The sequence below is a fragment of the Panthera onca genome, chromosome B1 (assembly GCF_046562875.1).
Source record: "Panthera onca isolate mPanOnc1 chromosome B1, mPanOnc1 haplotype 2, whole genome shotgun sequence".
NCBI lineage: Eukaryota > Metazoa > Chordata > Mammalia > Carnivora > Felidae > Panthera > Panthera onca.
In genome coordinates, this window is record NC_138342.1 from 30,053,527 (window position 1) to 30,074,858 (window position 21,332).

The 21,332-nt window shown below is 36.1% G+C and overlaps 1 protein-coding gene across 2 annotated transcripts in view; it reads right to left on the bottom strand.

Annotated features, from left to right (window-relative positions):
* The window catches only part of ARAP2 (ArfGAP with RhoGAP domain, ankyrin repeat and PH domain 2), a 188,477-nt gene that overhangs the window by 80,256 nt on the left and 86,889 nt on the right, over nt 1-21,332 (bottom strand). For both annotated transcript variants that reach the window (XM_078446218.2, XM_078446219.2), the window contains exons 16-19: nt 11,694-11,838; nt 9,541-9,643; nt 8,683-8,881; nt 8,431-8,494 (exon numbers count right to left, since the gene is read on the bottom strand). In XM_078446218.2, the coding sequence (XP_078302344.1) occupies nt 8,431-8,494; nt 8,683-8,881; nt 9,541-9,643; nt 11,694-11,838 (511 nt within the window). The remainder of the gene's footprint in view (nt 1-8,430; nt 8,495-8,682; nt 8,882-9,540; nt 9,644-11,693; nt 11,839-21,332) is intronic.

A 21,332-nucleotide genomic window follows, 5' to 3' on the forward strand; every position in this document is an offset into this window, starting at 1 on the left:
CAGTTTTCTGGTTGTTTGAAATGGGAGGGCATGTTCCATTCCATATTTCCTCATAGACAGAAAGGGGAGTCTGGCAATTTTATTTAGTCATTGCGTCCATAAATCTCTCTCATTTTAATTTGTGGAGATACAGTATTTTTCCCCAACCTTCAAATAGGAGTTTGCTGCATTAAGGACAGAAGTTTAGTGAGAAGCAAGCAAACAATTGCTAAGAAAATCTGCAGATAAAGAGACTGTCACAAAAACAATGCAGGAAGAAACATTATTATAAATATCTTGTTTCTTTTGAAGCCAACAGTTCAGTAAAATGTGTCAAAGCATCTAATTCCCCAGGAAAAGCAAAAGCTCCAGTTTTTCAATCTCATCTCTGCACACTATAAGGCATCACCTAAAGGAATGGGAGAAACAGCCTTGTTTCAAGTCTGCTTAAAACTTTTAATGGTGTTCCACTGGCTGCAGAATAAATCAAAATTCACACTTTTAACAATAGTATTTTTTTAAGTTTTAAAGTATCTTAAAAAAAAACACATCTTCTGTATCCTTGTAAAGAACATGCAATCCTTTCCAGAACAAGCCAAGTTATTAATCACGTTTAGCTGATAATACTAAGATGGTATCAACCTATCTTTCTGAGTTTATTGGTTCACACTTCCTCCTCAGGAGCTCAAGGTCAAGGCCAACTTGCACTGAAATTCTTCCCTAGCCATATTCCTCTGAACTTACTGTTTCCACCACTTAGAATACCTTAGTGTCTTAGCCCCCTCATTTTTTCCTACCAAAGTCCTACGTAGTCTAAATCTAGTTAAATATACTTCTCTTAAAAAAAAAAAAAAAAAAAAAAAAAAAACTATTACCATGCCCACATTTCTTGAGCAGCAATCTTCTCATTCTTTGGTACCTTTTCAGATATTACCACATTTACTTGTTCATTAACCTTATCTAGTATATGGAAGGTGCTTTAAACCGAGTAAAAGAAACTTTTGAAGCAAATAATATATGCTTTAAAATCTAGCTTGTGTTAAATAGTCATGCATTCCCTTTATTGTAATTCTATTTAAAAAAATAACTTTATAATACAAATTTGAATAGTTTCTTTCTTTTTGCAAAACCTGTGGGGGCGGTGAGGGAATAGAATCTCTTGTTTGTCTTGGCAACATTCAGATTAAACTATCTGTAGGAATTAAATCCTCAGTAAGTTACAAAAGCAGTCAAGCTGATATTGTGGGCAATCGGCTACTATTTAATTTGCAATTACATGCACAATTTAGAAACCACTTTAAGATAATTCACCCTCCAGAGTATTGCTAACATATCAGCTGCTGCAAAATACAATTCAAGGAGGGAAAAAAACATCATATGTAATAAATTGATATGAAATAAGAATCTAAAACTCAGAGTGTTAATCTCTGAAAATGAGAAAAGTAATCTGTTCCATAATTGTGGAATGTATTGATGAAGTGTTTATTCTCCAGGGTTACCTTCTTTATGTCAGGAATTTGCATTAAAAACTGAATGCAGTCAGGCTTGGGAGCCATCAAGTGCATTATGCTTTACTATAGGTCAACCAAGAAATCTAAACAAACAAACTAAACCAAAAACAAAGAAACATGTCAGCCTTTTGTTTCCGATAACATATCTGAGTTATTCATAAGGTATTCATTATAACCAACAACCTTTCAGTAAAAGCTTAATAATAGGTGTCTTTGACAAATGGGCATGTAGCTATATAAAGTGAAAATCGTCAACAGAATGGCTTATTCATCAGAAAAACATACGCAAAAGTGCAGGCTAATGTGCAGAAACAGTTTTCACATTTTAAGAAAAGGATGTTTTGAACATTCCAGTTAAAGTGGATATATAACCTACTGTCCAGGAAAATGCCTTCTGACCTCATGGTCCAGAACACTCACTAATAATAGACATTCAAAAACATAATTTTTTTCACAAAAAGAAATTCTGACTAAGGCATAAAAGAAAAGCAGAGTCTAAGTCCCCATAATATCACCAAATAGTAGGCCAGAAACCCTTAAGTGTAATCAAGAAAGCTTTATTTTCCAAAATAACAATTTTTAAAGTATACAAAGAATACACATTAAAGTGACACCATCTGGAACACCTTCTGTTTAGAGATTTTTAGAGCAAAAATGCTGTGTGTGTGCAAATTATTATTGCAATATTTTTCTGTATAAAGACACTCATGCTATGTATATAAAATCACCGTGAAGATTAAAATATATATCTAAATACTGATTATATTCAGTAGATGATTATCAATTTATGAACTTTTCCAATTCAGGGGGTTCTTTCTCCTCCTCTCTTTAAGAAATATTAATATATTTTGGCACTTTAATCAAAGGTAGACAAGGATAGGGGAAAGATGTGAAATTTATTTATTAAATTTATTTACGACTTGCAAGATATTACTAGCAAAACAAAACAAAAAGTTAAACTTAGAGTTGGTTTCTCTCTCTTTCAATTATTCACCCTATCTCTATATGCCATCAATATGAATAATTGAGAGTTGTTTTACTTCCTAAAGCCACAATTTTATCTGTCATTGACAAGTTTAACAATCTACTTTAGCTTACAGTCATTATTTCCCAACAGACTAATAGATCAAAAAAGAGATGAAAAAGAGGGCAGTGCAATGAAATCCCCTTCTTTCGACATGGTATTAAAACAGCTCTTAAGCAATCACATCTATAATTAACTAGCCTTGTTTGAAAACTGGGAGAGGAGCACATATTCTCTATCTTGGTAAATGATACAACCATTCCTAAAGCCACCCAGGCCAAAAGCTCAGGAGTCATCCTTATCTACCAGGTCAAAAAGCAATGAAAACCATCAGATGGATACCTTTCTCAACATTCTACCCAAAAGATCTAGAAAGTTACTGGCATCCAAAACCATACATCAGTTTCTCTTTTCTTCCTGTTACAATCAAGGGACCTTGCTTTCTTCTTGTCCTTTCTCTTATATCTTCAATATCTCCCTTTTTGCATCTCTTTCCCATCAGAATTTAAACTTGCACAAGTTCAAACCATCTAAAAAACAAACTGCACACATATTCCCTTTCTGGGACAAATCCCTTCTACCTCGATAATCCTATTAACCTCCAGACATCCTCACCGAACTCCTCACCAGCTGTTCCAAGTTACTCAATTCCCAAAGTTAACCTAATCCAGTTTCTGCTTTATCACTTTTGCTCTCTTCAGAGTCACCAGATGGACTCCACGTCAATTATCCAGTGAAGTATCTGCCCTCCTCAGGCAACACCTAACAGTTTTGACTATTTCTGCCTTTTTGAAATACTGTCTCTTCCTGGGTTTTATGACACCTCTCTTGGTTTCTTGCCTCACCCTCTGGATAAACTAAATTAAAATCCCAAGGCAGCTACTCCACCCTGGCAATCAACCAGCCACTAAAATCATGTGCATTCATCACGGCTCTAACACACTACTTCTCTAAAGACTCACTCTATAGACTCTAACTAAGTGACTTCCTCTTCTTCCTTCTATATATAGGTAACTTCAAAAATCTATTTTCTCCATTAACTTGTATATGAATATCAGATCCATAAATACAACTTCCTCCTAGCACTTTGTCCTTAGAATGTTTATAGGCAACTCATGTTCAACACGTCTAAAATCAAACTCATTATTTCCCAAGCTCCCTCTCAAACCTGCTCTTTTGCCATTATTCCCTATTTGAAGTCAATTTTATTTACATAACATATACACAGGTAAATACGCACACATATATACATACACATATGTGTACATGTACATATAAACAAATGGATATGTAAGTATGACAGCCTACTTTGCCCCACACAAGGTGCACGGCCTGGTGCATCTGCATTCTCCATGTTCTGTCAGAGTTCTTAATCTAGTGCACTCACAATCTCCCAGGCTGATTCTTTTTTTTTTAAGTTTGCTTATTTATTTTTTTTGAGAGAGAGAGAAACAGAGAGAGAGCGTGTGCACATGCAAATGTGCATGGGAGAGGGACAGAAAGGGGGAAAGGGAGAATCCCAAGCAAGCTCTAAGCTATCAACACAGAGCCCAACATGGGGCTCAATCCCACGAACCATAAGATCATGATGTGAGACATCAAGAGTCAGATGCTTAACCCACTGATCCACCCAGGTACTCTACCCAGGCTGATTCTTCATGACTCAAACTTTTGACCTCCCTTCTTGCAGCTCTCTAATTAGGTAAGAATTACATGGAGCTATATATATACCCCCCCCCCCACACACACACACCTACACACACATATTTTCCTAACAAAATATTTTTTTTTAATGTTTTATTTATTTTTGACTGAGAGAGACAGAGCATGAGTGGGGGAGGGGCAGAGAGAGACGGAGACACAGAATCCGAAGCAGGCTCCAGGCTCTAGGCTGTCAGCGCAGAGCCTGATGCGGGGCTCGAACTCACAGACCGCAAGATCATGACCTGAGCCGAAGTCGGACACACAATAGACTGAGCCACCCAGGCGCCCCTTAACAAAATATTTTCTAACAAAGTAATTTAATTTTTCTAATGAAATGCTGAAATTTTAAATTCTGGTAACTTATATTGTTTATCCAGGCTCTTGTTACATTTGTTGGCTTAATTTTTGAGAACAATTTGGTGTGGTAAATTAAACAATACTTGTTTTAAAAACAAAACAAAACAAAAAATCTTTAGGCTGTTAAGCTACAAACTGACCTCAACTCAATTTCAAAATGGATTTGTGAAAATAAAAGAAAACCCTGTTTAGAATGGGGTCAGGAAGGAAAAAAGAAGAACTCTCATTTACAGATACTAGTCAGTCAATTAATTGCAGACCCAACAGGAAAGGAATCTTGTGAGTCCATTCTACTCCAATCTTTACTACTCCAGCAGGAGGAAGAAAGGTTTTCTCCTCCACAGCAACTGCCCAGCCAACGAGAGACCGTCAAACCTCAGCCAATGAAAAGTCACTATAAACTACCAGTTTAGTGCAAAGGGCTTTTTGTTTATAAAAGCTCCCCAAGTCCCCCATTTGCCTCTATAAAAGATTACTCCTTTTCTTTTTTTCTCTGGACTTCCCAGTGCTTTCATTGTAGCTCACTTGTCCCTACTTGCAATTCTTTATTCCTAAATAAATCCATTTTTGCTGGTGAAATAACTGGCAGCTTTATTTTTGAACTCAGAGATTATTCTCCTCAATATCATATAGGCACTGTAAGGCTGTTACAAGTGCTTAAAATAGTGCCTGTTACACAGTGAGTTCTATACATTCTCATCATTGTGTTCTGGTTCTTGTCAGAACATTATTGATTTAGAGAAAACAGGAAAAGCAAGAAAAAGCAGGATGTAAGCACGTGATAAATATAGTTGTTTCCAAATGGTACATTTTGTATGGCAGTTGTTCAAAGAGACTTAAGGAAAATAAGTTGGTTACAGATTTGTCCCTGTATTTCTCCTACTCTTGTCATACTCGTTGTTCTTCACTTTAGTAAAAATGCTTGCAATGTACTTTGTTAATAACTCACGTAGATAAAAATTTTGAAATCATTATCAGAAACACAATTAAGCAGCTTTGACCATTATTTTGCAATTCCATTAGTTTTCAACTATTCTATGAACTCAGAGTGTATCTGAGTTCACCTCCTGATTCATGGAATCCAGTGGAAAGGTCAAGATGTTACAAAATAACAAAACGTTCAGTCTTCTGGCTCCCCTATTTCCTATTCATAAGGGAGTGCACTGCATGTAATAAGCGCTAAATAAAAACTCATCAAATTGAACAAGTCTAAAACCTTTTTGCTACATTTTAATCCATGTTTGCGACATTTTAATTAAAACCTATGTGTCTGGTCAAATCCCCCTTAGCCCGAAAATGGTAAAAAAAAGAAACTTGGCTATAGTAACCTAATAATGTAAATGATAAATACAATAAATTCAACTATAAGTTGCTGTTTATTTGTTTAAAAACATAAGTTCTGGGAGTTCGGACTCCAAATCTGTATTGCTGACCACTTTTTTCCTTTGTCACAAAGGTAAGAGGCAGTTGGCATTCCATAAATATGAATAGATGATTGTAAAAACTGCATTATGTCAGTGCTTCAATGATATAATACCACATATACATAATACCACCTCATTATTATTGGTGAATATATAATTCACAGTACTCTGAAAGTATAGCAAAACCATCATCTGGTACCAAAAATCAAAATCTTAAGTATCATGAACACTTATAATCCCAGAAAGAAACAAGTAAAAATACAAAATACTAATTATGCCTATAAACTAAAAAAACACCTTCTGACATTAATATCTAATCAGCAATATGCTTGTTGTCTAAAGCTGTTAACGTTCTCACATGAAACTGAAGACAGGTTCAGACAACTGTTGAAAGTCATTATCCATGTCACCAACAAAGAAAATAACCGGAGGGAAGGCTAATTCAGCTATATTTTTACATTATGGATGTTTCTGCAAATTATCTTGTACTCTGGTAGAGCTAAAAATACTGCATCAGTGTAATTAGGGATTTTAATTTTTTTAAATATTTATTCATTTCTGAGAGAGAGAGAGACAGAGAGACAGAGAGACAGAGAGACAGAGATGGAACACAAGTGGGGGAGGAGAGGAGCAAAGAGACAGAGGGAGACACAGAACGTAAAGCAGGCTCCAGGCTCTGAGCTGTCAGCACACAGCCTGACGTGGGGCTCGAACTCACAAACCGTGAGATCATGACCTGAGCAGAAGTCAGAAGCTTACCCGACTGAGTCACCCAGATGCCCCAGTATAACTAAGGGATTTTAGAGCAAATGGTTAGAAAAAAAAAAAGTTTGTTCAAGAGACTATACTTAATTGTGATATGACCCTACCTGTTCCTTCCTAGGCTCTTTTTCTGGATCCTCCTCCTCTTCCTACCCTCTAATTATTGGAGTCCCTGGGGCTTCATCCTCAAATCTCTCCTCTGTCTCTACTCTTTGTCTAGGTGAATCCATCCAGTTCCTTGGCCAGTGACTCTCAAACTTCTACCTCCAGCTGCAACCTTTCCACTTAATTCCAGACTTATATATCCACATGCCCACTCACCAGTCCCACTTTGCTATTAAAGTCAATGTCACCATTTTCAAAACCAAATTCTCAACCTACTACCCTAAACTGACATTAATATCCTCACTCTAATCTCCTCTATCTGTTATTTGAAAAAAAAAACATCATCATCATTCAGGTACTTGCTCAGGCCAAAAACTTGGGGTCATCCTTGACCCCACTCACCTGATCCATGAACAAACCCTCTGGCCTCTGCCTTCCCAATGGCTCCAACCACTCCTCAACACTATCTTATTATGTCAGTCATCTCTTGTCTGGCCTCTGTAGCAGCACCTAAATGGATAACCACTTCTACTTTTGTCCCCGAAAAGCTTGTTCCCCCGGAGTCAGAGAAGACCTTTAAACATCTATATCAGATCATTCTACATCCCAGCTCTCCAAATGAGCAGCTTCCCATCATGCTCAGAATGAAATACAAATTTTTACACATATTATGACCTGTGAGGCCTTCTATGATCCAGCCCAGGGAGATCTCTGCAGTAATTCTTTTTCTCTTTTGAAATAATTTCTTTCTACCATCTCATTCATTCAAATCTCCCAGCCAACAGCAGCTTGCTTGCAGACCATGAACATGCTAAGACATGTAAGGCTCTTCAAAACATCCCGGGAACACTCTCTTCTGGCTGCTGAATGGTCTGCTTCTTTGCTTCATGCACATCTCTCACCACCTTATCTAAAACAGAATACTGTCCTGTCAGGCTCTCTCCTTACCTTATTTTTCTTCAAGCGTTTAAAATTGATCCACGTGATACTATGTAATTATTTTTTTTGTCTGCTCACATTCTGTTTCTACCACTAGTATACATGCTCCGTGAGGGCATAAAAATCATTTTACTCAGCACTGTAACCCCAGTACTTAGAACAGTACCTGATACACAGTAGGTGCTTAGTACTTGTTGAAGTGAATACATTCAAGAAATCGAGTTTTATTTGTGCATGACTCACATGCATAGATAATTCAGGATATTATACATATTCATCATATACCTATACTGAAAACATATTTACAACTTCCAAGATGCTTCCCAATATTTAAATGTGAATGTCTCAAAAGAATCTAACTCTATAAAAAGCTAAAATGATTGATCATACTGATTTTGTCATAATACAAAAATATGCAAACTTTATTAGTATATTCTTTCTACTCAAGAGTGCGTGTATGAGCACACACGCACGCACACACACGCACACACACACACACACACAGACATACACATACTTCAGACAACTTCCAAAAGGCTATAAAATAATGGGTTCTCCTTCAAAGAAGATAACCAAAACATCCTGAAACACTGTAATAAAGAGTAAAAAGAAAAAATGCACTTACCTCCCTTTTTCTACCAAGAGCAAGACATCTATTTTTTCCCCATTTTGAACCACTGTGCTGATTGCTGTAGGGAGAGAGAAAAGCATGAATATATGATTTAGAACAAGATGCTAAATACCCATAAAGACACAATTATTAATAGTACTTAGTTATTTTTGGAAGTAAGGCATAATTCTATGATACTACTATTATCATATGCAATAAAGAATTGCATCCAAAATATAAGATGAGAGAGGAAAAAAAAAATCTTACTTAGCTCTTGCAGTCTTCTTAAGTGCATTCTATGTTCCTGAACTTCTTGCATTGGAAGGCAAAAACGCAAACTAGATTTGTCCATAGAAAACCAGCCTTTTCTCCACTGATCCAGGGTATGGCAGTCTTTGTAGTAGAGTTGACCAATCAAATCATAGTCAGCTTCTGTTAAGTTTTCAGCAACAAAGGGAACAAAATGCTGTTAAAACAAATACAGAAAAGTAATAAAGACAGTGAAAATAGGAAATCCCTTCCCTACCGACAGATTTGAGGGAAAGTAGGAAAACAAAAATAGTTTTTCTACCCTAAAAATTTAGAAGTAATCCAAATTTCAAAACAATTATTTAAACTTTCTATCAGTCTTACAACTGAACAGCTATAATGCATTTTCAAATGGCAGCATCTTAAACCACTTTTTTTGATATATACAGAACTTAAATAGGAAGACATTCTCTATACTGATTTGTGGCATTTTTCAAAACGTCAACCTTCAACAATGTTTGTCTCCACTTGTATCTTTGGCTGAATCTGTTCCTTTCCCCTTTGTGTATACCACAAATAACATATTTACCTATAAAGAGACATACACAGAAATGACTTTATAATAGTGAAAAGATCTTAATCATCACAATATGGCCTTAATTCAAAGAATGATTTCTCCAAGGTCCTACATTATTTTTTTCTCTGCTTAAGGCTCTAGGAAGGAAGCTCTTAATCTCTTTTGACTATAACCTTTGAAAAATTAATGAAATATGCTCATTTTTCCCAGAATCTTGTATAAAATTTTACTGGACTTCTGAAGCTCAACCAGAAACTCCAAATTAAGAATCTTCCGGACTTAGGATAAATATGCAATACCTTGGCTATTGCCTCTGTCCATTTTCTTTGAGCTTGAGATGTTTCTGCTCCAAATAAAAATGCACGTTCTGAGGGTAAATAGATCTCAAAGGTAAAGATGGGCCTATAGCACACACGAATAAAAAGATATCACTGTTTACTTTTGGCTCTTATGTAAACAACACAAAAGTCAAGGTTTTAATTAAATTCCCTTTGAAAATCGGATAATGCTTTGAAATATATCATCTTTTCCCAATGATTTACACTTTAATTCATTCAAATAAATGGAATACACTGGATCAGACAAAAGGAATAGTCTTCCAATTAATCACCCTACTGCATGGCTTTGTTAATGCCCTATATATACACTTATCAGTTTTGACCCATGTGGCAAAGGGCTCTGGCTCTCTTTGGTTTCCTCTTCCCTCTCAGACCAGGCCATCTTGGGTTACTCTATTTAAAGCAAACATTGTCCAAACAGTTCTCTAATTAGTCCTCTTCTTGTCTTAACAAATTTTCCTCCCATCATCTATCTCATCTTATCACAAAACTGTATCTCCCTACTGTAGCTAAAATTACAGTAACATCCCAGGTCCTGAATTCTCCCTGGGATCCGTCCATAACTCCAACTATTTCCTGGAACATGTTAGGTACATCCTTGCTGTTACCGAAGAAAACTTCAAAATACCCTATATCAAAGTTCTCTTCCTTCTTCCTCTTTTTCTACCCCAAAACGGTTGTGTTTTCCTCATGTTTCAATTTCGAGGCCATCTATTTTATCAACAAATTCAAAATCTTGGGGTTTAATTTCTTCCTAACAGCAGCTCTTCACCAAGAGAGACAGTGAATCTCATTAGTTCCATCATAAGATTCTCTCAAACCCGTTTTTTTTTTTCTTTTTAATGCTCTCTTTCTCTATGTAAACTCTCAGTAATTGTGATCTACCTCCCATCCTTCCCTTACCATTTCAGCCAGCTTTCTTCCTCAAATGCAAAATTATGTAGCTCCTCCCCATCTAAATTAGAGTTCAAACTCTAGAAAATGCTGTTCAAGGACACTCAGAATATGACTGCAATAATTATTTTTTAACCTTATCTCATTGTAGATAGTTTCTCCTGCATGTCTGCTTGTACCAGGAACATTCTATCAAGTCTGTTTTCATTTTGAATATGATTATATGCTGACATAAAGTAATAATATTTTAAATTATGTTTTATTTACTATTTAGGTATCTGAATACTAGAATGCATTTAATATTTCATAGTAAGCCACACTAAGTTAATTATTCATTTAGAAAGAAGCAATGTCAAGGTTAAAACAAAATCAACTAATAATCAGTTTTCTTTACAAAAATCAAACTAGATTTACTAGAAAACAATAGTCACCTCAACTAGTATATACTGGTCATCATATGATGATACTATCTTATGTGTAATTTTATGTAAATAACAAAGCTTTACAAATCTCTTCCCATTCTCATAAAATTTATATTAAAATACTATGTTTCTATATAACTAGCTTAGCCAGATTTTAATATTTACAGTTTTTCACTAATTACATCAAAAAATGTAAATTTCACACTAAGTATCTTAGATGGCTTGTTTTTAAAAGTCCTTACCAAAAAATCTATTAAACCATTCATTGAGTCAAATATATTAAATAAATAATGCTTACTGTTTTAATTGCTATGTTTTTGAAACCATTAAAAGCTAAAGTAAATCTTCAAGGAATCTGGCATTTCAATATGATCTTAAATAAATTTAGTTTTTTATTTTAATGTGAATAAGTCATCACTATTTTCCTTTGTCACCTATTTGAATGATAATACACTAAATGAATGCATAAATTATGCCATTAGTCCTTGATTTTAAATAATGAGTAAATGATAAACATTTAGGACTACATGTTCTAGAATGGAATGCTATAAATTTATTTAAGATTAGATGCAAATACGTTAGCCTTTCATAGTACCTAGTATAGTATTTTAATTTTTCTACTTTTTAGCAAATTCCCTAAGGAACTTTTGGAAGCTGTAAAATGATTAAGCTTCAAGAAACCATTAAACCCTTTTACAAGAAGCAAACAAAGAATTCAAATAACTAAACTCTTATTATCTGGTATGATAACTATCAGAAACTACTCTTCATCTCCTACCTGTTTAATAGCAAACCTACCCGGTATTTAAATAGAAGTCCTCTTTGTGGACAGCCAGGCAGATAACTTCACTGATGTTAATGGTGCCATTAGGTGTGGTAGACTTATCATTTTCATAGTAACTCAAGAAGCCTCCTTCGAAAACACACCACTTTTTATTTGTCTCTAGGAATTTAAATGATAAATTGAGTTATGCCATAATCCTAGTTTTTTATAAAACACATGGTTTAAATAACAATTGGATTCAAATACATTTACTGATTTCCTATTTTGTGTAAAGAGTATGCTAGTGCTGCATGGGATATACAGTTGTCACTTTCTCTGCTCTCAGAAAATTTACAATCTAGTAACAAGGAATGTACAAGACAAAAATAACTGTGACATTGATGACCAGAAAAGCAGACAGATCCATAAAGAGATTGCTGCAAACAACTCGGAAACAGCAAGGACTGATGTCTACACGGAGTATTCAGAGTAAAAAATGCAGTGTAAAAAGTAAGACTGTGGTTGATGTTAGGTAGGTATGCAAAAGAATAAAGGAGCCATAACCTGCAGTACCTTGGTTAGGGAATTTAAAAATCAAATTGTAAGGGGTCTTCACATTATGGCCTGCGGGCCAAATCCACACCATCACATGTTTTTAATAAATAAAGTTTTATTAAAATACAGCCACATCTACTCACTTATAGATTGTCTGTGGCTGTTTTCCCACTACAAGGGCAGAGCTGAGTTGCAGCAAAGATCATGTGGCTTGCAAAGCTTAAATAATTTACTACCTGATTCTTTTCAGAGAAGTTTGCTGAGCTTTGATTGTGTAGCTCATGGTGTGCCACTGAAATGGTTTCAGCACAGGAATGTGATCAGAGATAAATGTTACATACTCTGCTTACTGCGGAATACAGATTTATGAAGGTGAGGCCAGAGACAGGGGACCAGTTAGGACACTGCCAACAGAAGTCTAGGTGAGAAATGAAGACAGCCAAACATAGGGCAGTTATAGTAGGGATGGGGGGAAAGGGTTGAAAGGAGGGAGATGGAGAAGAGAAGAGGGAGAGAGAAAAGTATGCATGTCTCTGTGTGGTTTAAGGAGATGAAACATATAATGTTAAACTCAGGGAATAAGGAAGAGCTCATAAATGGTCATACCATTATTTTTAGCTTCGATTACAAGGTTGGCCATAAGGTCCACTTTTATTTAAAAGAAAATAAAGTACAAACTGTTTTAGTGAGTGCAGTGAGTTTTCTTTTAGACTGACTGGGAGATATCTGTTGGAAATCAAAGTAGAGACACCTATGAGACAGATCACTCTATAGATTTGCATCTTGGAGCAAGGAAAGGGCTCAACAACTTGAAAGTCTTTAGAGCACAAGCAGCAGTTGGAAATTTAAACCAACCAAGGATAAAATCTCAGGAAACTAAATTATAAGCAGCAGTAGGAGGGGACAAAAAGCAATGAAGCAAATGAGAAGAGACAGTGTATAAAACAGAAAGGCTCAAAGCTTTCCAAAAAGGAATGATTACCACTATTAAATACAGCAAAGAAATCTAATAAAAGATGGGCTGAAAACGGTATCTGTTGGTATTCCTTGTAGGAAGGCAACTGCCTAGTTTACTTAGTATCTTATGAAAGAAGCCAAGTTGGGAAGAAATGAAACCAGTCAGGATAGATCAACAGCCTATGCCATTAATAAAAAAGGATATCATAAACTCAAATGAAGGCACGAGATATGGTAAGGCAAATGGCAGACCATCCAAAAATGTTTCCCAAGCTGAATGGAAGATGAATGTTTTCTTTCTCAAAAAGATAAGAGAATAAAAAGAAGAACTGGAAAGACAGATCTTGAGCTAAGAAGATTATTTAACTAAAATGGTACTCCACCCAGCTAGCCCAATTTCTCCAAGACTGGGCTTAGGCACAATCTCTCTTGGGACTCGTCTCCAAACTTTTATTGTCATCAGGCTGAACTAAGTATCTTTCTGTGGCATCCTTAGCACCATGCAGCCCCTGAGAAGGTGGAACTGGAAGTCAAAGACTCTGGATTCTAACAAAGCCTTCATCACTAACTGGGTACTCCTGAAATACAACTTCACCATTCTCTCAGGTTCCCAATCTTCAAAATGAGGATTGCTGTGGTGATCAAAGGATGCAGTACATGTGAAGCATGTAGAAGTGTCTTTATAGGTGGCTGTTTAAATATATACTGACAATTTAAAATAATATTTTTAAATATAACTGCAATTTGAACAATGTAGCAAATTAAATGTGTTTATACAGAAATGCTATAAGCTATTTGATAACGAGGACTGTTTTTTTTCTATTCTCAAGAATCACCACACTGTAGGGGCGCCTGGGTGGCTAGTCAGTTAAGCATCTGACTCTTGATTTCAGCTCAGGTCATGATCTCCCAGTTGATGAGATTGAGCCCTGCATGGGGCTCTACACTAACAGCATGGAACCTGCTTGGGATTCTCTCTCTCTCTCTCTCTGGCCCTACCCTGCTCATGCTCACTCTCTCTCTCTCTCTCAAAATAAATAAACAAAACAAAATTTAAAAAAAAAAGAATCATCACACTGCATAGCCTAGAGAAAGTTTGTTAAAATTATTATTTTCATAAACTGGAAAGTAAAGTTACTAGTTATGGAGATGATTCAGATGAGGTTGCTAACTCTGTATTAAAATAAATACAAAAATAAGCAATGTGTTAAAGAGCCAACAGGAAAATCATAAATGGAATTACTTTTAAGCATAGCCGGATGGGTCCATGTATGTATCTCCATTCCCACCCAAAACCACAACAGAATGACAGCGAAGAGACAGTACAAACTCAAAAGGACAAAGAACCAAAGAGATCCACAGTACATAGCAAATGACTGACTTGTCTCAGAGGCAAAAGCTGGTACCTTCAGACATGCAGAAGAAGTTAACAGGCAGCAAGTAATGTTCCACAAAGTTCCGTAAATTACGGGAGAGGCTAATACCTAAAGAAGTGTAGGGTGAGAAGTAGAGCTGAAACAAGTTTATCATATAAAGGGAGTAAAGTCCATTCATTTTCTCCCCTGTGCTAAAGCAGCTAAGCAACAAGGCCTCCTCACTCATGTGGAAGTTGGGTCCTTTACTCTGGAGAAACTGGACCAGACAGATTCTAACCTGGGGGCCTCTAGGCATTGTCCTGAGGCAGAGATAAGGTACCATCTGGAAAAAAAAGTGGTTATGTGTCATTCTACAGACTCCTAGTTACCTGCCCACATTTTCATACAAAATGTTGAAGCCAGTGATAACCAATACCCCAATCCCAACATTCCCAGAAAGAGACTCATGGAGTCTTCTCACACCTGATCCCAAACATTTAAAAGAAACCTTCCAACATAAAAGACAGAGACCAAAATCAAAATATTAAATTTTTAAAACTATAAATACCAGACTGTCAAGGAGAGATAGTGTAGCTTTAAAACAAGTACAGCATGTTCTAAAAAGAAAAAATAAGAACACAAAAAGTTTTGATAATTAAAAATAGAATCATGAATTTTAATTTTTTTAAATAAAAAAAGAGAGAAAGCTTAGAAAGAAACTTTCCCAAAAAAAGAGGGAGAAAAAACATAGTACAAGATGATGGAGCTGGAAGATCCTAATATTACTTCCAAAAAAAGAGAAAAAGATCAGAGGAAAAGAATTTATCAACGACAAAGAATAATGTCCAAGAATGAAAAAACAAGGAACAAATATCTGTTTTCCATTGAAACCATTTTATCTTTCCTTTGGTACAATAAAAGTTAGAAAAAAAAAAAAAGTTGCTTATAAAGATCACCAATTAGCATGCTGCAACCAGATTAGGTTAAAACCAAACTCAAAAAACAGACCCGCATGAATTTGTGGCCAACTCAAAAGGCATGGTTCCCTAACTGGCAATTCTCAGCAATCTCAACGGTCTGAAAGCAGAAGCAAGAAAAATAGATGGAAAACACTGGCCAAGCTATTCTCTAATAAGAGAAACAAGCAATTCTAGAGGGTAGCAAGAATTAGTCTGAAATCACACAGGGATCCAAATAAAGGTGGAGGAGAGCTGATGAGCCAGAACTGGAAATGGTTCAGGGCTGACGAACAAGAATAACGGAGAGGGTCAAAGAACTACATACAGAAGACCTGACTACAAAAATGTCACCATGGAACACACTTTAAAGGTACAGAATGAGCCAAATTCTGCTAATGCATCAACTATGAGAATTTCATTTGTGAAAGTAAATTGTACAGGTTAACAGAATATCTGAGACAATGCAGCCATGAATATAAATAATGGCCCATACACATGAAGCAATATTGGTATAAACAAAACTTAAGCTAAGGATGATTGTTATTGACCACTAAAATGGTAAAGGGGGGAGGAGAAGTTTTTAAGTGCTACAACCAAATTGAATAACATAATAATGGAAGTCAGAAACTACTTCCTAAAGACTGTATATGCTTTATCTCTTTTAGTTCTGAAAGTAAAATTTGGGGTCCTTTTTTTAAAAAAAGAGGCAATGCTTATTGGCTAGAGTGGAGTCTAATGGAAGATAGTGGGGCTGGAAAGAAAGTGTCATTTTGGAAATGGGTCTATTCAGGCTCATTCTACTGCTACTGAATTCTAAAAATTATGTGCAAATATGAAGTATTTATTATTTCACTCTTCTAGTGGGTTTTATATTATTATACATTCTAAAGTACCCATGTCACTACTTGTTTACTTCTCAACTGAAACTTAAACAATGAAAATATAAATAAATCCAAGAGTTCAAATGAAAGGGATGAACACCAACCAGACACAGTGATTTTATATAATCTGTCTTTGCATTACCAAAATTGGTTATTAAGCTTCATCACTCCCTTTTACCTCCCATTTTAAAGAACTTAAACAATGAGCTTTGCTCATTGAGCAAAAAACCCATTAGTCATCCTATATATCTCCTAGTGAAAGACACTAGCATGAAAATTAAATGCTGAAAGATGTTATTTTCTACAGGTTTTAGTGATGTAATTCAAAGTCTGTAAAGTTTGCCAAATGACTCTGAATAAGTGAGGTAAAATATTAAATTTGAATGTTTTTAAAAAAGAAATGCTAGCAGGGTATCTGGGTGGCTCTGTCGATTAAGTGTCTGACTTTGGATTTCGGCTCAGGTCATGATCTAAAGGTTTGTGAGTTCAAGCACCATGTCTGGCTCTGTACTTACAGTGTGTAGCCTGCTTGACATTCTCTCTCTCTCTCTCTCTCTCTCTGCCCCTCCCGCTTATGCTCTCTCTCTCAAAATAAATAAATTAAAAAAAAGAATTCTAGGAAGAAAAAAATATTTGAAATTTTCAGTCTCTGGGAGTTAAAACTAATTATATTTTAATTATCATCTCACTACCCCATTTCTGGACTCTAGAGATTGTACAAACTCTTAAACTATAGTTATTGCCAAGAATCAAATTATATAAGCAACGCCTAATGTTGCATTTCAAATGTACATTAGATCTACAGATGTTAAAGCTACTAAATAAGGTTTATACACACAGCTGTAATGAATAAAATCTGTAGATCAGATAATTTCCAGATTTTGATCACTATAGCATGGTTATATCAGGGCATGTCTTTCTTTTTAAGAAATAACATTGAGATACTTAGGGATACAAGGGCATAATGTCTGAAACCTACTTTTAAGTAACTCTAAACATACGCATACACACACATACACATGTATGTACATATATACATGCATACACAGAAAGAAAAATGACAAAGTAAGACATTAATATTTGGGAAGTCTGGGCAAAGGGTATATGAGAATTCTTTGTACCATGCTTGTAACTTTTCTAAGTTGGAAATTATGTTAACATAATTAAAAACAAAAAGTTAAAAGAAAATAGTTATCATCCTCTTCTTTAAATTGCCCTTTATCATATGTAGAGTGGGGAGAGAAGTAGAAGAAGATAATGTGTTTAGTCTCAAAAAAACATCACAAGGAGAAACACTTAAAAGGTGGAAATCCTGAGAGCTTGGGATCACTGTATTCTGAGATACTGCCAAATGAAAAGTTGAATCATGACTGGAAGAAGAAAACAGCATAAATAATTTCTTCATGGGCACCAGAAAGGAATGCTCACAGACACCCAATTGAAGCCTCTTGGAAGGTGATATACTGAGTTTCCAGGAGCCTTGGATCCTGAGTCACAGTGTGTACTCTGCAGAGTTGTATGAAAATCATGATAGGCCATAATTGTTAAATGAATATTGATGGCAGATTTCTAAAATACACGACAAGGAAAAGTCAAAATACTAATCAACTGGAGTTATAACTTCAAAACAATGCACTCCGATGATGAGAATAATCTTCATGAAGAATAATGCAAAACAATGCACATTTACTGAGTACGCAGATAATTACTGGCACAGATTAGGAATCTCGCCCCTTGTCCTCATACAGTTTGCAATCCAATCTAAGGGGAAATGTGGTTAGAATAAGAACTATGGTGGGGGGGGGGTCCCTTTAGGGATTAGAAGCATTCATGGAGGAAGCCACCCTCAGACTACAATGATAAAAAATTTCACAAAAAAAACGCTTTTGAAATTGTTATTCATGACTAAAAAGACAGGTTTCTAAAGTAGTCAAAAATACATTTGGAGGTGCAATCAATCACTCCATAACTCTGGGAAAGAACACTATGAGAAAAGTCAAGGAATGGGGAAACTTCCAAAAATCTATTTGGCCAGAGAACCGGATTACACGTGAAGTTAGCAAATAGGAAAGACGAAGACAGACACAGCAGAGACAGCAGAGGCCAGGCCCCAGCAGTCTCACAGTACAGGTGTTCAGGACTTTGCTCCTTTCTCAGCAGACAAGTGGGAGTCATTGGAAGGTCTTAAACAAGAAGTGCCAAATGCACAATGCATAAAATAAATGTAAATGCAGAGTCTAATTATGTAAATTCTAATGGGAAAGAAACGACAGATCCTTTAAAAAGGTGAGTGTGAACTCATTTTAAGTTAGAAATATGGACTTGAGGGGATTTCTATAGGATTATCATCACTATAACTCTTGATTTGTCTTTTTTTTTTTTTTTAAGTGGAAATGGGCCAGAGGTCAGTCAAGGCAGGCACAGATGTTACCTTTGAGGATTTATAATAACAAAGCTGTGATAGGAAACCTTTGCATTCTTACTCATTTGGGAAGCAATGAAAAGCTCACGTTGGATTGCACCTGTCTGCTTAGCCCAATTCAGATATGCTCTCCTAACTCTGACTTTGAGAATACCCTCTCTGCTACAGAAGAAGTCTTACTGTTAACCAGTTAACCAGATGATGTCCACAAGAAATAAAACTGGGGCCACAGAGAGGGTGACTCTCAAGATACAAGCTGTTTGACAAAAGCTGGTGTGTATGGTAGTTGGACTGGCTGGAGAGGGTGCTCATTCCGTTCAATGTTGATATTCAGAACAGGGAAGAAAAACATGATTGGAATTTATTCAAACACACATAAAGGGGCTCCAGAGGTGACCTCCTGAAACACTACTGTGAAGCGATGTGAATACTGTGGTTGGGTACACTGGCTGTCGGCTACCACCTGCAGAATATGTATGAACTCCGATGCTAACTGGAAATCAGAAGCAGCTGTGTATACAGATAGCCCCCTGTTGCTGCTTCTGCTGTTCCTCATCCTATCATCATATGTGCCATGCCCTCTGCCGCACATTTTATTTACATTAACTCGCTGAACCCTCAGAAAACCCCTATTAGGTTAGTTCTATTACACATCCCTTCCTGTCCACAGGCACAAAACGGTTACCTGACTTCGCCAAGATCACACAAGTACTTAGCATCAGAGCTGAGAGCAGAACTCAGGCAGCCAGGCTCTGGGAACCTACATTACATACTGCTTCTCTGTGCCTGTTATACATGTGAAGCATGTAAGCCCATTTTTAAAACATACTGGAGAAAGGAGAGGTCATGGCTTGGAATACATATATGCAGAGTAAATCTAAGATAGTTAAAACAAAACTATTATTTTTTGAAACCATGAAGCTGGTTCCTGATGAAGAATTTCCTAAAATGATGGTATTCAGCATTCACTGAAAATAGGAATACACACTAGGAATTCTTTTCATTTAAAATAAATGTGTTTTAGCCTTGAAGAAACATTTTTAGACTATACAAGCCAGGCATTATAGAACAAAAGATCCTCAAAATTCCTCAATGCTAATATATGAAATTAAATATAAATAGATGATATAGAGTTTCTAGTAAACCGTATCAACCACTCGCTTTTTAAAAAATCAAACACTGTGTCAACAAATGACAGTAATACACCAAGGGGGAAAAATACAGTTAAGAGGAGAAAACACAAAACAAAACCAGGATGCTACTGTTCAGCTCTATACTTAGGTTTAATATGAGCTATCAATCTTTCTTTTCATGAACACTAAATTGAGAAGAGAAAAAAAAAAAGAAAAAGAAAACTACAGATCAGTCTTCATAACCTGAGACTAGAAACTTCGAATCCTGAAAACGTGAACTGACAATTTGAAGTCTCTCGTAACTCTCTGAAGGACTGCATGCATTTTATCCTGTTTTCTTCCTGTTTAATCATGCTGCTCTATGGCTGTCCTGACAAGCACTGGCAGAGGGGTGCAGTCCAGATGCTTGCCAGCCAGGGCCAAAGGTGACAAACACACTTTCATCTCCAAATCTTTCCAAATAATTCATTTTTTCCCCATAAAGATGGTTCTCGATAGGAGTAACACCACTGCAGCATCTTGAGAGAGCAAAGAAGGAAAAAAAAAAAAAAAAAACCACACACAAAACAAATGGAACTTTGTTTCTTGATAGTTCCATATTTTCTTCATTTTTAAAAATTTTTTCCAACGTTTATTTATTTTTGAGACAGAGAGAGACAGAGCCTGAACAGGGGAGGGTCAGAGAGAGAGAGGGAGACACAGAATCTGAAGCAGGCTCCAGGCTCTGAGCTGTCAGCACAGAGCCCGACGCGGGGCTCGAACCCACGGACCATGAGATCATGACCTGAGCCGAAGTCGGACGCTTAACCAACTGAGCCACCCAGGCGCCCCTTTCTTCATTTTTAAGTAGACACTTATTGAAAAAAAATGTTTTGTGTCAGTAATTATATATATAAAATATATGGAGTCTGGTTGACATACAACGTTATATGAGTTGCAGTTGTACAACATACCTCTCAGGTACACAACAGTGATTTGACAATTCTATACGTTATGCATGCTTACTGTGATAAGCACGTTGCCATCTGTCACTATTTGTCAACATTATTATATCACTATGTTCCCGATGCTGTACTTTTCATCCCTATGACTTAATTATTTCATAACTGGAAATCTGTACCTCTTAATCCCCTTCACCATTTTGCCCCTCCTCTCCAACCCTGGTAACCCCCTCTGGTAACCACTAATTTGTTCTCTGGTAACCACTAATTTGTTCTCTGTATTTATGATTGTGTTTCTGGGGTTTTTTTCTTCGTTTATTTGTTCATTTGTCTTGCTTTTTAGATTACACATGTAAGTGAATTTATATATAGTATTTGCTTTGACTCATTTCACTTAGCATAATAACCTCCAGGTCCATCCATATTGTCCCAAATGCCAAGATACCATTCTCTTTTATAGCTGAGTAATAA